General features: G+C 31.9%; 1 protein-coding gene across 1 annotated transcript in view; it reads right to left on the reverse strand.

Annotated features, from left to right (window-relative positions):
* The window catches only part of LOC148629954 (uncharacterized), a 63,061-nt gene that overhangs the window by 19,491 nt on the left and 26,202 nt on the right, over window positions 1-17,368 (reverse strand). The window contains exons 8-27 of the mRNA XM_088560227.1: window positions 16,757-17,075; window positions 15,133-15,309; window positions 14,312-14,410; window positions 13,761-13,877; window positions 13,182-13,304; window positions 12,371-12,612; window positions 11,590-11,700; window positions 11,195-11,346; window positions 9,428-9,649; window positions 8,821-9,040; window positions 7,803-7,976; window positions 6,994-7,197; window positions 5,476-5,697; window positions 4,712-4,806; window positions 4,148-4,368; window positions 2,951-3,141; window positions 2,479-2,648; window positions 1,940-2,034; window positions 1,113-1,298; window positions 133-401 (exon numbers count right to left, since the gene is read on the reverse strand). Of these exons, the coding sequence (XP_088416353.1) occupies window positions 133-401; window positions 1,113-1,298; window positions 1,940-2,034; window positions 2,479-2,648; window positions 2,951-3,141; window positions 4,148-4,368; window positions 4,712-4,806; window positions 5,476-5,697; window positions 6,994-7,197; window positions 7,803-7,976; window positions 8,821-9,040; window positions 9,428-9,649; window positions 11,195-11,346; window positions 11,590-11,700; window positions 12,371-12,612; window positions 13,182-13,304; window positions 13,761-13,877; window positions 14,312-14,410; window positions 15,133-15,309; window positions 16,757-17,075 (3,609 nt within the window). The remainder of the gene's footprint in view (window positions 1-132; window positions 402-1,112; window positions 1,299-1,939; window positions 2,035-2,478; window positions 2,649-2,950; window positions 3,142-4,147; window positions 4,369-4,711; window positions 4,807-5,475; window positions 5,698-6,993; window positions 7,198-7,802; window positions 7,977-8,820; window positions 9,041-9,427; window positions 9,650-11,194; window positions 11,347-11,589; window positions 11,701-12,370; window positions 12,613-13,181; window positions 13,305-13,760; window positions 13,878-14,311; window positions 14,411-15,132; window positions 15,310-16,756; window positions 17,076-17,368) is intronic.

Consider the following 17,368-nt stretch of genomic DNA (forward strand, 5'->3'; position numbering starts at 1 on the left):
GTTCTTGGTATGTTTAGTATATGTTCATAACAAAAACTTAAAAAAATATATTTCAGAAGAAATCATTGATTTCATATACTGTACTGTAAAATACAACAAAAAAACAACAGAAAATATTATACATTATCTTACTTAAAATTTGTAACTGAATTTTTCAAGTTACGTCCAATTGCCCCTTTAGAAATAATCTGGCCTTGTTCATTACAGCTTGGGTAGGAAAGACCTAAATCCCATAAAAACTCCATTCCTTCTGGTCTCCTTTCCCCAGGGACAAACACAGGCTTGGTATCAACTGTAAAGTTCAATTTCATGTTCCATTCGTCCATTGTGAATATACTACACACATGGTTATCTCTCTTTGTAACAAGAGCTGTAGAATCATCGGGATGGCCATTGGTTTGCTGAAATTGTATCACTGGTTACATTGGTAGATTTTTTAAGCAAACATTTTTTTTCGAAGGAAACACAACCAATACATATCTTGATCTGTGTGACTGTCATATATCTGTCACCACATAGGTGTCTTGACCTGTGTGACTGTCATATATCTGTCACCACATAGGTGTCTTTAATATGTTTATATAAACACTTAAACAAGTTAAAAACACCAGTGTGTGTTACAAGAATCCTAACGACAGCATCTAATCCTGACAAAAAATGTTAAGTTCAACATGCTCCAAATGTAGGAAAAAAATACCAAACTTCTCCATGGTGCACATCTTCAATATGCATATAAGCACTGTGCAAAGTTTGAGTAATATTGCTTTAATGCTTTCATTCTGAGACCAAAGCACAATTCTTGATTCCAGTTAACTTTCATATCAAATCATTCTGAGAACAAACAAAACTTATTTTATTAATAGTCTATAATAATGTCCCAAAGTCTACCAGTAATTATAAACATATTTCATTATTCAGACATCTACCTCTACTGTTCTTTACTGGTACCAAAAACTACCAATGTTCATATCTCAGCCTCTATGAGCAGTATGATTTCAGAGGATTCCAGATTTACAGTGTATAATTCTAAAAATTTCTTTACTTTTCTATCCTTTCAATCACAATAAAAACCAGAGAATTCCAATCATTTAAGAATTTATAGCAAAACATACCAGTTTTTCCTTTTTCTTGAAACTGACATCAGTCTGTATATTCAATTTGCTTCTAAGACTTCCAGCAAAATGACCTTTAAGGTCAACATCATACTTGTCCTGATGTTCCAAAGACATTTGGTAACAGAAATGGCTTGATGAACTATCACTCTCATTCCTCACATGAGCATTCATTTCAATGACCTCCTGAAACATTTTACACAATTGTCTTATTGACACAAGCATACTAACAATTTTTGCCTTACATTGAACTTCAGTTTACTTACCTGTTATAAAAGTTCTCTGAGTTTCATGGACATTATCTGTCTTATACCAGTTAACATCTCTTTTTTTTATTCCCTTTTAACCCAAACAATTTAATTCCATATCTCTTTTGTAAATTCTACATGACTCCCAAAAGGAAGTTCATAAACTGATCATTATTTTTACAGTATGATTGAAACTAATAGGTCATTGAAAGCCAAACCACTTACAAGGACATACTGATGTTGATGAATAGACTGTAGTTAAAAACGACAGGTATTTCGTGAGTTTCAGGACAAAGACATTTGACCAATCAAACAGACCCTGCTTTGTAATAGTACAACACACTGAGCAAACATTTTAATGTGCTTCAAAACATATGTAAAGGCCACCAGGAACATGTAACACTGAGCCATCAAGTTATCTTCTCCTATATGCTGCATGCTTAGCAGAGAAGCAGTAACAGCCAGGAATATAACCCCATGACCTTTGATATAAGAGGTAAGCTTGCTGTTACTAGACCACTAAGGTGCCTACAGTCATATATCCATATTTTACATTTCTAACAACATGGTATCACATACCTCTGTATTATCTACTCCTATATAGGTTATTACAGTTTTCCTGTGAGCATGTGTTAAGTTAGCCAACATATCATTAGACAAAGTAAACTTCTGACCTGTCATAAAAACACAAAAGAGCTGTACAAACAACTGATTCAACAGATTTCTAATTTTTCCATTTATTTGAAAAATATCACAAGAACAAATCAATCTTTCTACATTATAGTGACATTATCTCAAAGTTACTCTTTAAATCTTTAAGTCTCAGAGTTTTTACTGTCTATACATAATCACTAGCTATTTAGACTTCCACTTTACAAGCTATTTAAATTTGAAGGAAAGTTCTTAAGCAGTCTTAATACAGATTTTCAGCAGAGGCTGTCATACAGAAACCCTATCAAACCCCTATCAGAATGAAGGTTTTGTCCCAATTAGGCAGTGTTTGGTGTAAAGAGCTTTCAAAGTTCATTGAAAAAGATTTCAGAAAGTGTCTGGTTTAGACAGGTTTCAAATGTACTAAGGGTTCAATTAGACAGGTTGAGCTGTATTAGTAAACAAACCTGGATAAACAAACAACATCCTGTCTTGTGCACTCCATAGTTTAGCATCCTCTACAACTTTATAACCCATTTCAACATCATTTTGGAAAGATATTTCACTGATGTCACCATTAGCAGCTGCTAGATGTGGCTTCACATGGACGTTGTATAAAATGGGATAATGCTTTGCACTTAAAATCATAAAAAGTTAATTCATAAAATATGAATTAAGTATTAACTGCTGAGTATTACTGAACTGTGTTAGCTTTAATTATCATTTCAGAAACTTATGACAATATCACATGGTAAGAAATTTGTGAAATTGAATAAAACAAAATTACCATGATTGGTCCTGGACATTTTTTATAATCAATACTTTCTTACATAAATTATACATATATAGCCAAAATAAAAGATTTACAAGTTGCAAATTGATATGACTGTAAACAGTTTGCACTAGTGGTTCACAAGAATGTTATAATAAAAACTGTACCAATAATACTTCATATGGAATTTCGTATTGATGTGAGTAGAAAGTTTTTCTCTATCATTGGTGAAGTTGACATCCAGGCTGATATGAGGCCCAGCAAGGGATAACAATGTTATCACATTAGTCTTGTTTCCTATTACCATCTTTCTTTGTTTATAGTCAAAAACATCCTCCTTGGCTAACCTTTTCTCTGTCTGAAAGATTTATTTATCTAAGTGATTTATTTTTCAAAGTTTTATATTTGTGCTTCATGGGATAAAATTCACAATTATAAACAGCGTTCCACACCTTCTGTTGTCTAAGAGTAATAACCTTTTATATAGACTTTATCCAAATCTGTCAAATTTGAAAAAAAAGTCAAGATAAATTTTAATTGTGAAGGGAGATAACTGTCACAATAAAAAATTACTTTGAGATTTTTGTCAGTTACCTTCTGTATTTTGTTTTATCTAAATTTGTTGAGACAAGTAGGTAAGAGAGCATTTACATAGTGTGATGACCAGATATATGCCCAACAATTTCAAGTCTCTTTGTTGCACTGAAGTAGAAAATCACATATTTAAAATTTGTTTAACCATGGAGATATTTATAGGTCTTATTTTAATCTCAGATTCAAGTACCAGTACTATTCAACATAATCATGTGACAGATGTTGGTAAATAAACATTGTTGATTTAAACTTTTATCGCTTAAATATACCTAACAAAGTTAGTTCATTTAGAATCATTGTAATGTTTTAAGAGAACTTTTGAAGAATTATAATGCTCGCTGATATTAATGATTTACATGTATATATCTTAAAATAAGAACCCTAGTGACATTGATCAATAACAATGGTTACTTGGTTTGTGTTCAATTCTATGTGGTGTGTTTTAAATACAGGTATTTCCACCACAAACACATGCATTGCATCTGCCTGATTCTAACAACAGACAGTACTTAATTGTATCGTGGCAGACTTGTAATTTTATATACTGAATAAAGATGGGAAAGAAATAACATTACAAGAAAAAGTTATCGTTGAAATTTCTCATAATTGTTTGATATTACCAAACTAAAGCAGCAATTATCTCCCCTTCTCAAACAATACACATCCTCCTCATTCAACATACTAAGGTAGTATTCAACACTCATTTACCAACTAATATCCCTGTGTCTCAGAGAATCTATAGAAGAGGATAAAACAGTGACAACATTTACCTGTAACACTGCTTTGAACATAGTCAAGTTCTTCATTAGGATATGTATCTTTTTTGTTGTTGTTGCTACACTTTCATTTTCTACTTCATTTTCTTTTTTTAAATTCCTGTTTTCATATTGAAATCTGGCCCCAGTTTCAGGCATTTTCATCTCAGCCACTGTGGTATCATGAACAAGGCTTTGGTCTATATTTATATCAATTTGTCGTTTTAGTCTTTCACCTGAAGGAAAAATATTACTAAAATTAAAATAATCCTCAACATAAGTTAAACAAGTTTATATAAAAACCAACTACCCCAGTGGCATAATATCTTTTTTGTCAGTTTTAATTTAAACTTGACTTGATTATGGATCAGGTTAGTGTTCGGTAATTTTGTTGTCACCCTTATTTAGAACAAAAATGTAAGTTACCCCCAAGCAATCTTTGTCTTAATTATTTTGATATCAGTTGCAAATCATAATTAATCTGACTACATTGAATCAAAACACACAGTAGAAATTATAAATATGACGTTGTACTCAGAAGGCTATGTATGATAAGAATAGCCATAATTAATTTCTTACCAGGAGCAGAATAAGTAAAATGTATCATTTTCACTGGTCCATCAGTGCCATTTGTAATCAGGTAATTAGCCTCAAAACTGAATTCATTCATTTTCCTGCAGAAACAAACATCATAATCACAGTAAAATTTAAATGTTTAAAATAGAAAGCTGTTCTAAAGCATATGATCTCACATTTCTGAAACCAATAAAAACAAAGAAAACCTACTACTATCAAAAGAAACAAACTTAATTCTAACTAGAAATACTGTGAGTAAAACACACAGAAAATGTCCAAAAAATTGTGTCCCAGACATGAATCCATCTTAAAAAAAACTATAATTTCAACCTTAACATCAAGGGTCAAGGTCATATATGTAGGAGTCATATCAACTCATGGGGATACACCCATCTGCCAAATACGATGTGCTAATGTTAAAGAACAATGAAATTATGGCCTGGACACGAATTTGTACAGACAGACAGGGACTGACAAAGTGTTTCTTATATACTGCCCTGAACTTGGTTGATTTTTAATTTTTAATTTATCAATAAAAAGTGGTGCCCAGCTGGATTTATATTAATAGTAATTTATTATTATATAAGAAATTTTTGTTTATATCTAAAATTGCAATTAGGTCATTTACGGAAGTAATAAATACATATTCAGTTTTCTATATAACAATAAAAGTTAAGCTCTAGTTTTGATATGATTTCCATAAATTGCAACTTAATAACATTTTCCTCAAAACAAATAGACTGCAATAAATTCCAAATGAACAGTACCTATCTGTCCTAGAAACAATAACATCAGCATTAACTGGTCCAGACAAAGGGAAGTAAGCATGTGTTTTGGAATTCTTCACGTCAGGGTAGGTAACTCTAGCACACACTGTGTTTCCAGTCATCAACATCATAGGGATACCAGTGCATTTCTTAACTTCCTTCTGAACTGATTTGTCAACTGGTACCTCATCCCATTCACCATGGTAATGGTAAAGTCTACTCCTACAAAAAATAATTTAAAACTGTAACATGTGTAAGTTAGCTCACAGAGCTTCTAAAACACATTTTCCCTTTTAAAGCATCTAGAAATAGGCAACTTGTTTCATGCACATCTACATGTAATCCAAACCTTTTCACAAGGTTTCATCAAATTTATTGAATGGTTTAGAAGGAGTTTACAAGTTTCAAAACAAAAAATGAATGTTTACATCATAATATCTCATTGTATTACAACCCTGTTTTCATTCATCGGAAGAAGTAACTTTTACTCCTGACTAACAAGTTATGGTAAGGTTTGTAATAATCTAGTTTTACTCCTCATAAAAATGAAGAAAATAAATTGCTTTTTCTCATTCTCCAACTTCTACTAGTTTTTTTTTTCAATTAATTTCAGCACTTGTATTTCTATGAAAAATCATTGGTAAAAAAACTATATTTAGATTATATTTTTTTAAAAAAATGTCCCTTTATGAACATCATTACAGTGTAATCTGTCTAAACTGAAGCATTCCTGTAACTGAGGATGTTGATGGGATTAGATATTCAACAACTTTAAACTGAATAAAGATTCACATATTCTAATTTAACATAAACTTTATAAACATTTAAAATCTTAATCCTATTTCAGTCTATATTTGACAGGTTTCTGTCTGTATCTGGCAGGTTTCTGTCTATATATGACAGCTTTCTGTCCATATCTGGCAGGTTTCTGTCAACATCTGGCAGGTTTCAGTTGATATCTGGCAGGTTTCTGTCTATATCTGGCAGGTTTCAGTCTATATCTGACAGGTTTCTGTCTATATCTGGCAGGTTTCAGTCTATATCTGGCAGCTGGTTTCAGTCTATATCTGACTGGTTTCAGTCTATATCTGGCAGCAGGTTTCAGTCCATATCTGGCAGCTGGTTTCAGTCTATATCTGACAGGTTTCAGTCTATATCTGACTGGTTTCAGTCTATATCTGGCAGCAGGTTTCAGTCCATATCTGGCAGCTGGTTTCAGTCTATATCTGGCAGCTGGTTTCAATCTATATCTGACTGGTTTCAGTCTATATCTGACAGGTTTCAGTCTGTATCTGGCAGGTTTCAGTCTATATCTGACAGGTTTCAATCTATCAACTTTCACTGTACATAATGCCATTGTGAAAAAGAAATGATAATTGGTAAGTTCTGTATCATTTTCTTTGTCCTTCTGTCTAACAATAAAAACAAATTTCTTGTTAAAACTGACAATACAATAATTTAATTTGTAAAGACTGAGTTTTCATAATGCATCTGTATTTTAAATGGTTCAATTCTTACCTGGCCTGAGCTAAATTAAAATTGCCCTCAATATTCTTCTTTTTCAACTGTACAGTGTAATTAGCTAGAGTAGTCATCCCTTTCTTTAAAGCCATGGAATTTTCAGTTTCAGCCTTAATGTTCATATTAGTGACCATTCTCATACCAGCTTGTACTTGACCACCCAAATCTATTGACATCTGTCCAAAAAACTCACTGGCAAAGCTATAAATATAGATTTAATTTACTTCAATTTTATTTTGAAAGTTTTTAAGCAGCTGTAAGTCTAGTAGTCATGATTCATAATAACAGATAGTTAAATGCTTGTCTTTGAAAGCAATAAGATTGTAATGGTTAATGGTCACAAAAGATTATGGAAACTTTCTCAATTTGGTTTTCTTAAAAATACTGTTTTTATCATTTCTTGAAAGTTGCAAATCACTTTAAATGTAGAGTATGTCTCAAAATACTTCATCATTAATTATGTCCTAATTAGAAGTGTTATTGACATATATTAAAGAGTTCAATTTACTAGTTCTTTCTTACTTAGACATTCCATCCCCCTAGACAGACTAGTACTGCCTCATTAGCTAGATCTCAGCAGAACACTAAACATTTTTCCTTTGAAACAAAACAATTTAAACTAAAGAAATAACTTTTATAGCATATCTTTTTCATTATATTAAGGCGTGTACCACAATTAGAATGGTTTTAATCACTACAAATATAATTTGACAATTCATCCTATTCTAGTCATAAGGCAGGAAACCAGTCTGTGAATTATTTCCCTTTGTATGAAAGCAGTAACTAGAAAAAGGACTATTACTCACCCGACTGAAAAGTCTCCTATTGCTAAAAGAGGGCCTATCCCCCTCAAGTACTGAGTAAAGTCCCCTTTAACAGACCCCTCCAGTCCCATGGATGTTGTCATTAGAACTGTCATATTGATGGTAGCACCTGATAAAGTTGGCATGATTTTGGTCAAGTCTACAACATTTGCTGATCTGAAAAAATTGTATAAACAAATTAAGCCTGATGAATTCATCTTCTTTCAAAATTTGTGTACTTCTAAAACATATAAAACATCTCGCAGGGAAAATATAATGAATTTCTTTGGTCGGAGAAAAAGGATCTTCTTGAAGTACAAAAAAGTATACATTGTATCCTATGACCTTTGCTATAAGTCTTTTTCAGAAACTCTTTACTCAACAACAAATGCATTTATTTTAATGTATGTTTAGACATTTTTATTTAATGACTACAGAAGAACGTTCAGTTTCCAAGGAAACAGAATATGTCATTGACACAAGTTTGTTATTGTTTTGTTTATATTTCAATAAAAAACACTCCCCTATGATGTAGAAGCTGTTCTGAAAAAAAACTCAAGAATTCACTCCATTAACAGTTAGCTATTATACTTTATAATATAACCTTGAAAGTAAAACATTAACTTATCTTCATTGTATGAATACAAAATTCAACAGCTCACAGATAGTTATATGATATTATAAATAATAAAAGGATAATTAATTAGAAAGAGTGAATAACCAATTGATTATCCTATTTTTATATTACATAGATTTCCTTCATTATTTACACCTATTTTTAACATGAATTTTAAATTTTATAAATAGTGGATTGATATTTGTCTTGTGGCATTTTATAACATTTTGGCCGGAGAAAGTCTAAGAGTGAAATTATCAAATTTATTTCATAGTGTGAATTATTGAAAATGTTTACACTGGGAACATTTGGTAAATCGTTGCAATCTATATGATGATTTTCAAATAATTACATTACATGCATGAACAGTTGAAAACTATTTCAACCAAATTATTTTATAAATACCTGGTTTTGACTAATCTGTATCCTTTAGATAACATCCTAATGACCTTTGAAATCAGTCCACCCTGTTGTTTTCTGTGTTTAGACTGTTCATCCTGCTGCTGTCCAGACTGTGTACTGGTTGGTCTGGGTTTTTGTCCAGATCTGTTTTTAAGTAATGTGCCTATACCGTTGGTTACCATGGAAACAATGTCACTTATTTCCACATACATAACTTCATAACCTTTCAATAACAGGGTTGTAAGACCATTAGCTATCTATTAATCTTTATTTAAAAAACATTTATTGCAAAAAACTCTAAATCACAATTATTTGAACCTAATTGTAATATGAACAAAGAAGGACTTTTCTCAATTCAGTTTCCATCTAAATTGACAAATCTGCATTAATAAATGTATTAAAAAATGTACTCCAAAATGTTAATAACCCTTTCAAGGTGTCCATAATGCCTATCTGTTATAAAGGAATAAAGTCTCTTCATTCTCTTATTTTGATTCACATTGAATAAATGTAATTCTGTTTTCAAAATGTATGAAACTTTCAGAAAATGCAAACAAGACCACATAGACTTTCATATGATAAATTCATTTTTAAAACAACTCAAACTAACCATAAAGTTTCCAAGTAAGTGTGTCCTCTGGTAAACTAAACTGTGGATGGTTTACAAGCTTAACGATCTTGTTTAGAGCCTCTGACAGCTTTTTATCAAAGTTGGCAAACTGTGGATTAACTCCCTTTTCCAGGTTTCTCTTTGCCTGGGCAAGGTAGGATAGAAAGTGATACAATCCTTTCCCTTTACTGTCAAATATTGCATCCAATAGAGGTTCTAGACCTGAAACATGTCTTAAGTGTCAGTCTTTGTAACATTCAGGCAGTGGGTGAAACATGGTATGAAAAAAAACCACCATTTTGAACTTTAACTATTTGTACCATCAGAATCCAGGAAAAAAGGAAGATTTTCTATTTTACTTTAAATTTAGTTATAATTTCAATGAATAGCAATGAAAATGAACATTTCAAAGGAAAATAACTTAGTCAAAAACCTCATTTTTCTAACATTCTACTGAAAAATTTCTGAGCAAATCCAGTGATGCAGAGATCAAATAATGGTCATTTCAAATAGAGAAAGCATCCTCGAGTGGTCATATTGTCAGATTGGTGGGTTTTTGAATTGCATGTTTCTCATTTTTCCCATTTTGCCTGATTCTTCAAAATCTTACTCTTTAAAACCTATACATCATGATATTTTCCATTACAAACTATTAATTGATTACAACAGTCCGAGTCAATATCAGCAATAAACATTCAATTTTATTGGTATACTGTACTTTTTTCATTTGATCTTGTTGTCATGTAGTTCACTATCTCCTGAATATGACAAAATATTTGAAAATATCCATGAAAACATTGGCAGTAGTTGTGACATCATCAGATCTTCTATGGAGATTTCAATGAAAATCAATGACTTCACACACCAATAGTTTGTAGTCATAGTTTTAGAATTTAAGAATAAGAAATTAGTCTAAAAAAATAAAAATGATTAAAAATGCAATAATTGGATTACTGACAAACAGAATAATTGTTACTTTTGATTTTGATGCTGACTATATCATGTGGAAAATCTCAAATTACGCGCAAATGTTCGTCAAGGTTTTCCCCATGATATTGTCAGTATCAAAATTGAAAGTAACTAAAACTAGAAATACTATGAGCAAATCAATTCAGTGATTTTGAAGGAGTTGCATATGGAAAGGTAGTGCCACTACTTTGATGACAATTCCATGTTTTGCATGATGAAACTTAAAAGGCCATTCAGATAGAAATATACAACGGAAACAATGAGATTGTGTGAAATTCTTCCATTCAGCAGTTTCTAAGTTGTTGCAGAGGTGGCATGATCTTTACATACCTCCAACTTTCTAAGGGGTATAAAACTAAATAATAATCATTCTGGAGTATTACTAAGACAACCCAATGTCCAATAACCAGTCTATCTACCTGTACATCCCTGGTACATCAAACCTTAGTTATCAGCAATGACCTCTACAAATTGTGTTTTCAGCCTATTTTCATGTACCAACAAATTATAACACACTTTGATTTTTACGGGCTGTATTTCTGTACACCCCTTCCATAACATATTTTAGCAGTAACCTCTAAAAACCTGATTTAGATATGGGCAGTGGCCCCTAGCAGGCTGCAAGTTAGTTTGTCTGTCTGTACTCCCATGCCATAACAAACACCTTGTTTCTTACAAGCTGTATTTTTTGTCTATCTACCCAGGTGCCCTTACCAAAACATACTCTGATTATTAGAAATGACCACTAACAGTCTGTTTTTCTTGTCTGTCTACCCATACACCCTTACCAAAACATACCTTGATTATCAGCAGTGACCTCTAAAAGGTTGTATTTTTTTTCTATATAGTAGTTGAGTCTGATGACCGTAGACTGGATCAGATGCATAGAGGGATCATACACCAAATCAAACTCTAACTGTACACCATAAAATGTCATAGAAAATGGTAGCCTGTTTTAAAAAAAGACTACACTAGCCATTTTAAGTTAGAAAAAGTTGGACTATCTTGTACAAATGTATTAAAATCATTTCATAATTTTTGAGTATCTTCTATCTTGTACAGCTTTTGAAAAACCCGAAAAATTTACCCTATGTTCTACATATTTTTTTTCCTTATGGATACTTGTGATGATCTGATTATATACATCCAGCAGGTTATATGAATAAATTTAAATACACGCAGAAGATTCTTACTGGAAATATCTGGACAATTCCATATATCTTGTATGCCTATACAACCATTCATCTAGTTCAGGAAGAGCTCTGCCATCGGCCTGTAGAGCTTTCTGCCAATCATCTCTTAAACTAAAGTACAGAAATTAGACAAAATTAGATAAAGGATGCAGTAAAATCATGGCTAAATGAACGAACCATGTCATTTTCTTTTTTTATATTAGAATATGTTTTCACACAATAATTTTTTCTACAAACATTTCTTTGAGAAAGAGATGACATGTGATTGAATGAGTGGGAGTGTGGTTTGAGAACATGGATAGAAGAGTTACCCTACCTTTCAAATCCTCCTCCAGAAACACTTTAACTATCAAACTTTTAAACAGAATAAAAGTTTGGAAGTGGGAGTGTGGTTTTGAGAAAAAGACTAGAAGAGTTACCTACCCTTTTATATGAGTTTTTTATCGACATTTTTAAAATTGGGTGGGGGAAAAATTAACAGAAGAGTTACCTTTTCCTTCATATTTCATTGAATCAACTCTTAACAAACACTTTACTGTCTAGCATTCTTTTGAATGGGTAAGAGATGGATTGAAGTGTGGGAGTATGGTCTGACAATCATGGAAGAAGAGTTACCTATCATATCAGATTAATTATTCTCCAGTATTACATTTACCCTAAACAGATTTAATTACCTTGTTGGTGGGAGTTCTTTTCAAGAAAATGCATGGAAAATTACATTTTAAATACTTCAAACTGTGTAGGAATTTAGTTTGAGAACAAGGACAGAAGAGTTACCTACCCTTTCATATCAGGTTGATCATTCTCTAGTAGTTCTTTCACAGAGGACACCATATAGTCCCTCATGTATGTCATGGGTTCTGTGTGTAGCATATTAATCAGTTTTTGTATGATGTCTTTACCACCATTTCTCATTAGAATAGAAAATGACATTGTCCTTACAATGGCTACCCGATCTACATCTGATGTCAGCTGCTCTAGTTTGTCCCTGATGACTGATGTCATTTCAGCAATTTCTAAAATCTTGACAAACGTGTCATACATTTTTCTTTGTAAATTCATAAAGTGACAGTGTAACTCTAGCATCCATTTGATATAAGGCTTTACATATTACATGTATTATAGAAGGATATGTCGGAAGATGGACTTCAGATCTAGTTACCTAAATATCATTTTTCCTTTTTATTTTCTTCATGTACAAACTGAAAACTCAAGTTCAAATATGATTTCACTTTTATAAAAAAAACCAGTGATGAAACCATAAAAAGTATTCATGTGTCAAATCTCGTGTTCCATTACAAAACAGACACTTGTACAAGAATAGGGGATAAATGAAACATTAAGTGATACCCTGCCACGTAATGGTGAAAAAAAGGGGATGACAAAATGTTAAAAATGGCCTAACATGAAGATTAAACATAACCTGTATTTTATGGTATTAAGCAACTGTGCAAAGTTTTTAAAAAAAAATTCATTGATCGGTCCTTAAATTATCATCTTGAAAATGTCTGGGGACAGACAGATGGACAACCCACTTTTCAGAGGGTAGCACATTATAAATAAAAAAATGTAAATTGTACTGAAATATTTACCTGTAATGCTGCTTTGACTATTCTATAAGGGTATTTTTTATCAGTAAGCTGTAGTATAGAATCCATCAGTTTGTTGTCAACATCATACACTACTTGTAAAGCTTTACCAACATTCCTTATAGCCTACAGGGAGAAGTTTCTGTTATATAATTCAAAATAAAAATAGAATGAGTTTAAATATGGCAATCACTTGTACAACATTGTAGCACTCTCCCCCAAAAAATTGCAACAGGTCCCAAGTTAATAAAAAATGTAAAGATTTCCTAAAATCTGTCTCCTCTTTAACCATTGTTAACCAAATAGCTAACTTTTCATGAAAGTCAAAAACTTGGGGACATCCTCAAATAGAGATGTTATATGAGTTATTTTCAGAAAAAGTTATGTAAAATCTTATCGCAAGTTGATCTCCCATTGTTTCATCAAAACTTACAATCAATTTCATCACATTTTGTGACTGTTAGACCAGCTCTGAAATGACATTACAAAAGTATAATAATATAGGGAGAATAGGCATGGTGTATATGTCAAGGAGACAACAACCCCACCAGGATGAAAATGTCAGCCCAAGGCCTAACATACCTTTAGTATCCTCAGAGTATCCTTTGCTTCTACTGGATTCATTTCATCACCATTTTGCTGGATGTTTTGAAGGCTGTTATGTAAAGTTGATAATGTTTTTATAATGGCTCCACCTTCCTAGAGAAAATAGTACACCAAATTCTATTTTGATGTATTATTAGAGACTCTATGTGAGTCTAATCATCTGATTAACTTATCAATGTGTCTCCCACCATACTTACTGATCTAATTCTGATCATAGCTAACATGATTCTAAATGTGCAATTCAGCTAAAGCTATTTTGTAGTAAAAAAGTAATTAATTTGAGTATTTGTGATTTTTTTTTAAATGTAGTATTAAATGTTTTTTTTTAAATGAAAGTAGTTTATTTTAATCCTTATCCCAACTCACACAAGATTTTATGAGAAAACAAGAATTTTCAGTTTTCAACAAATTATATTTACTAAGTGTAATCCAGTCAAACAGTCTAACTTCATCATATGAAGAGTATAAGAACATAGAGTTTGACAGAACTGAGAGTTATCCTGTCAAATGTACTAAGCATAAGATACCTTTTGAGAACTTTGTACTGTTGACAACAGGTAGAGTTTGTTTATCATTATACTGAGTGGTAACCAACAACTGATGCTGTCTGACTTCTTACACATATCCTGGAAAACAGTAAATTAAAAAACATTTACATGTCTATTATGGATTTGCCACATCAAGAACTACTGCATTATATCTTGAATATTATTAAAAGGTTTTGTGTCTATTTTTAATATCAATCAAAAGGGGTATATCATAAAGGTTGGTGTCAAATTCAGCCCTGAAAATAAATTGAGTCAAGTCTGTTAGGATATTACATAATTTAGTAAAAAAGTGTGCTTATTTTGCAAAAAAAACTTTTCTGCAGTTTATTCATGCATAACATGGAAAGACAAAGTATTTAGTTCCTTGGAGCAAGTGACCTAATTTACTCCCGGATCTAAAAACCACATGTAAACCTCTTAATTTCTTACGAAATTTCTGAAAATTGCATGGAAATATCATTTTGACTTCCGTTTGACATTGTGACATGCATTAATAAATATTGGAAGAGTTGTACATTTTTTCTTTGGGTTTAGGTATCTTTAAAACAAAAATATGCCACTAAATCTTTTAAATGGGTAAGTTAACATTGTCAATAATTAACAGGCTGGAAACTGGTATAAACAAATATACACTTTTTGTGCTTCTTTAGGAAATTGTTTTAAACTTAATCTTTATTCACAACCATTTGCACTGAAGTGTACAAGCAATGAATTTATTTCAGCAATGAAAAGTTCTGCAAAACATTAAAGTTAATCCCAATCTGATTGGTTCTTACATCAATGAATACTACAAATCTTACCAGAATAAGGAGAGCTGTTTCCTCAGTAGGCTGATGATTAATGGCTAGATCATAGAGAAAATGTCTACTAGTCAGCCATGACACATGTCCTTCCTTCATACATTTGGTAAACAGATTTATACAAGAATCTGTAGCACAGGACAGTAGACCATCTATAAAATACTCCTCCTCAATGGTCTGAAGAGCAAATTGACAGATCAGTACACAGGATCACATTTACTTTTAATCAAATATAAAATATATAAGGAGAATAACCACAGTATTGTAAGCATGCATACATAGCTCAAAGGATACTCACACTGTCATGTATACATATGCTTTGTCAAATTTCTTCAGAAATGTATCAATAAAAGACCCAAGTCCGTATTCAATGATTGTGAGGCACTTGAATGCCTTTCCTCACTACATGAGAAATATGTTATTGTCCATGTGGACAAAGCTTGAAACAACATGGTATTTGTTTGTAAAACGAAATTACCTCAACTGCCTTATTAAGGAATTGGGCATTGACAGTAACATCCCAGGTAATGCCACATACATACTACTTTTGACAAAGACAAAATCCTAAACAACCACAAGTCATGTATGTCTTCTCTCAACGTCGAGACAAATGTAAGGACTTATCTTACTTGCATTGGATTCCCAAACTTCATAAGAGTCCATACAAGAAAGGTTTATAGCAGGATCTTCATCTAGCTCCATAAAGGATAAGTTAATTCATCTTATAACGATATTGTCTGCAGTAAAGGATGAGAGCAAGCTTGTTGTAATATCACCTACTCTCACAGTGGCTTTAACCATATGTGGATACTTAAAAATTCTTAAGATTTATTTCAAAACCTAAATTGCTTTCTTTCAAATTAGTTCTCTCCAAATTTTTTACTTCTCAACTCTTTACACTACGTTACCACATTATAAATTGACAACAGTGGTTATCTCAGCACAAAGATTTATAATGAAAGAGATTACTTTAATTTTTATATCATAAATTTTCTTTACCTGTGCAGGCAATATCCCTTCATCTCCTGCATATTGTGTTTATATTTCACAATTGATTTGCTATGCTAGATCAAGTACTAAGTACTGTGATTTCCTTGAACACCATAAAGAACTGCGTAACAGACTCCTGAATCAGGAGTATGAGGAAATGCATCTTAAAAGGTCTCTTAACAAATTCTTTTTTAGATATAAGTACTTGGTTGAAAAATACTCAATTCATTTTAAAACAATTAGTAATAGTTGCTTTTTTGTAAATTGTTATTTGTGCTGATGTGACCATTAATTTACAGATTATGACAATTATAGCATGCAAATGCTTTTAAATCACCACTGGTATTTTTATGCCGCAATGGAAGAGGGAGGTTTAGAGCACTGTAAAACCTAGATTTAACCCACAATTTGGTTTGAAATGCCTGTACCAAGTCAGGACCATTGTGGTACCAGCTGCTCCAGTGGTGTAATATATATTTTGCCAGATTTGTTTTGGACTTGACTTGATTAGTGTTCGGTAATTTTGTTGTTACCCTTATCATCTATCTCACACAAAAGAAAAGCCTGATATTCTAGATTGCTCCCTAGCCACAGTATATTCTTAGTTACCAATTAAATGTTTAAATTGTTTCACCTTCTTTTTTTGGTCACATGATCCATCAGTATTACCATGACAACTGAATATCCCAACAAGTACCCGCTGCAGAGTTTCCTGTGTAGAATGTTTCATAAACCAGACCAAGTCATGGAACTGTTCTGGCCATGCTATCAACTTTTTATCAGTATATGAATTAACCAGAGTATGTAGATGACTATCTAAAGTTTCCTTGGAAACTGTGACTTTCTCTTCTTCGGGTATCTCAAACAGAATACTGACATTTTTTACATTAGTTGGTACTTCAATAGAATCACCATTTTCTAGAGGTGTTGCACCCATCAAAGAAAATGACTGCCTGAAAAATAAATTAACTACTGGTAACAGTTTCAAATATACAGAAATATTCACAAAACAATAATAAATATTTAAGTTTTCACTTTAAATAAGATAGATAATTTCAAATTATAACTAACAGTAAATCTTTTTTTCATTATTTCTTTTAAGTCTCTCCCACACTAAATGAAATAACAAAATTTAGTATGCAGCTACAAATGAATGACTACTAAATATTTAATACAAGTAAATGAATATCAGTTTTATCAGTTTACTTGGATACTCCAAATTTTCTTAGTTTCTTGAGTTTAGAAA

This window comes from Perna viridis, chromosome 1 (genome assembly GCF_037379345.1).
Source record: "Perna viridis isolate PV_CMFRI_1.1 ecotype Kerala chromosome 1, ASM3737934v1, whole genome shotgun sequence".
NCBI classification, from domain to species: domain Eukaryota; kingdom Metazoa; phylum Mollusca; class Bivalvia; order Mytilida; family Mytilidae; genus Perna; species Perna viridis.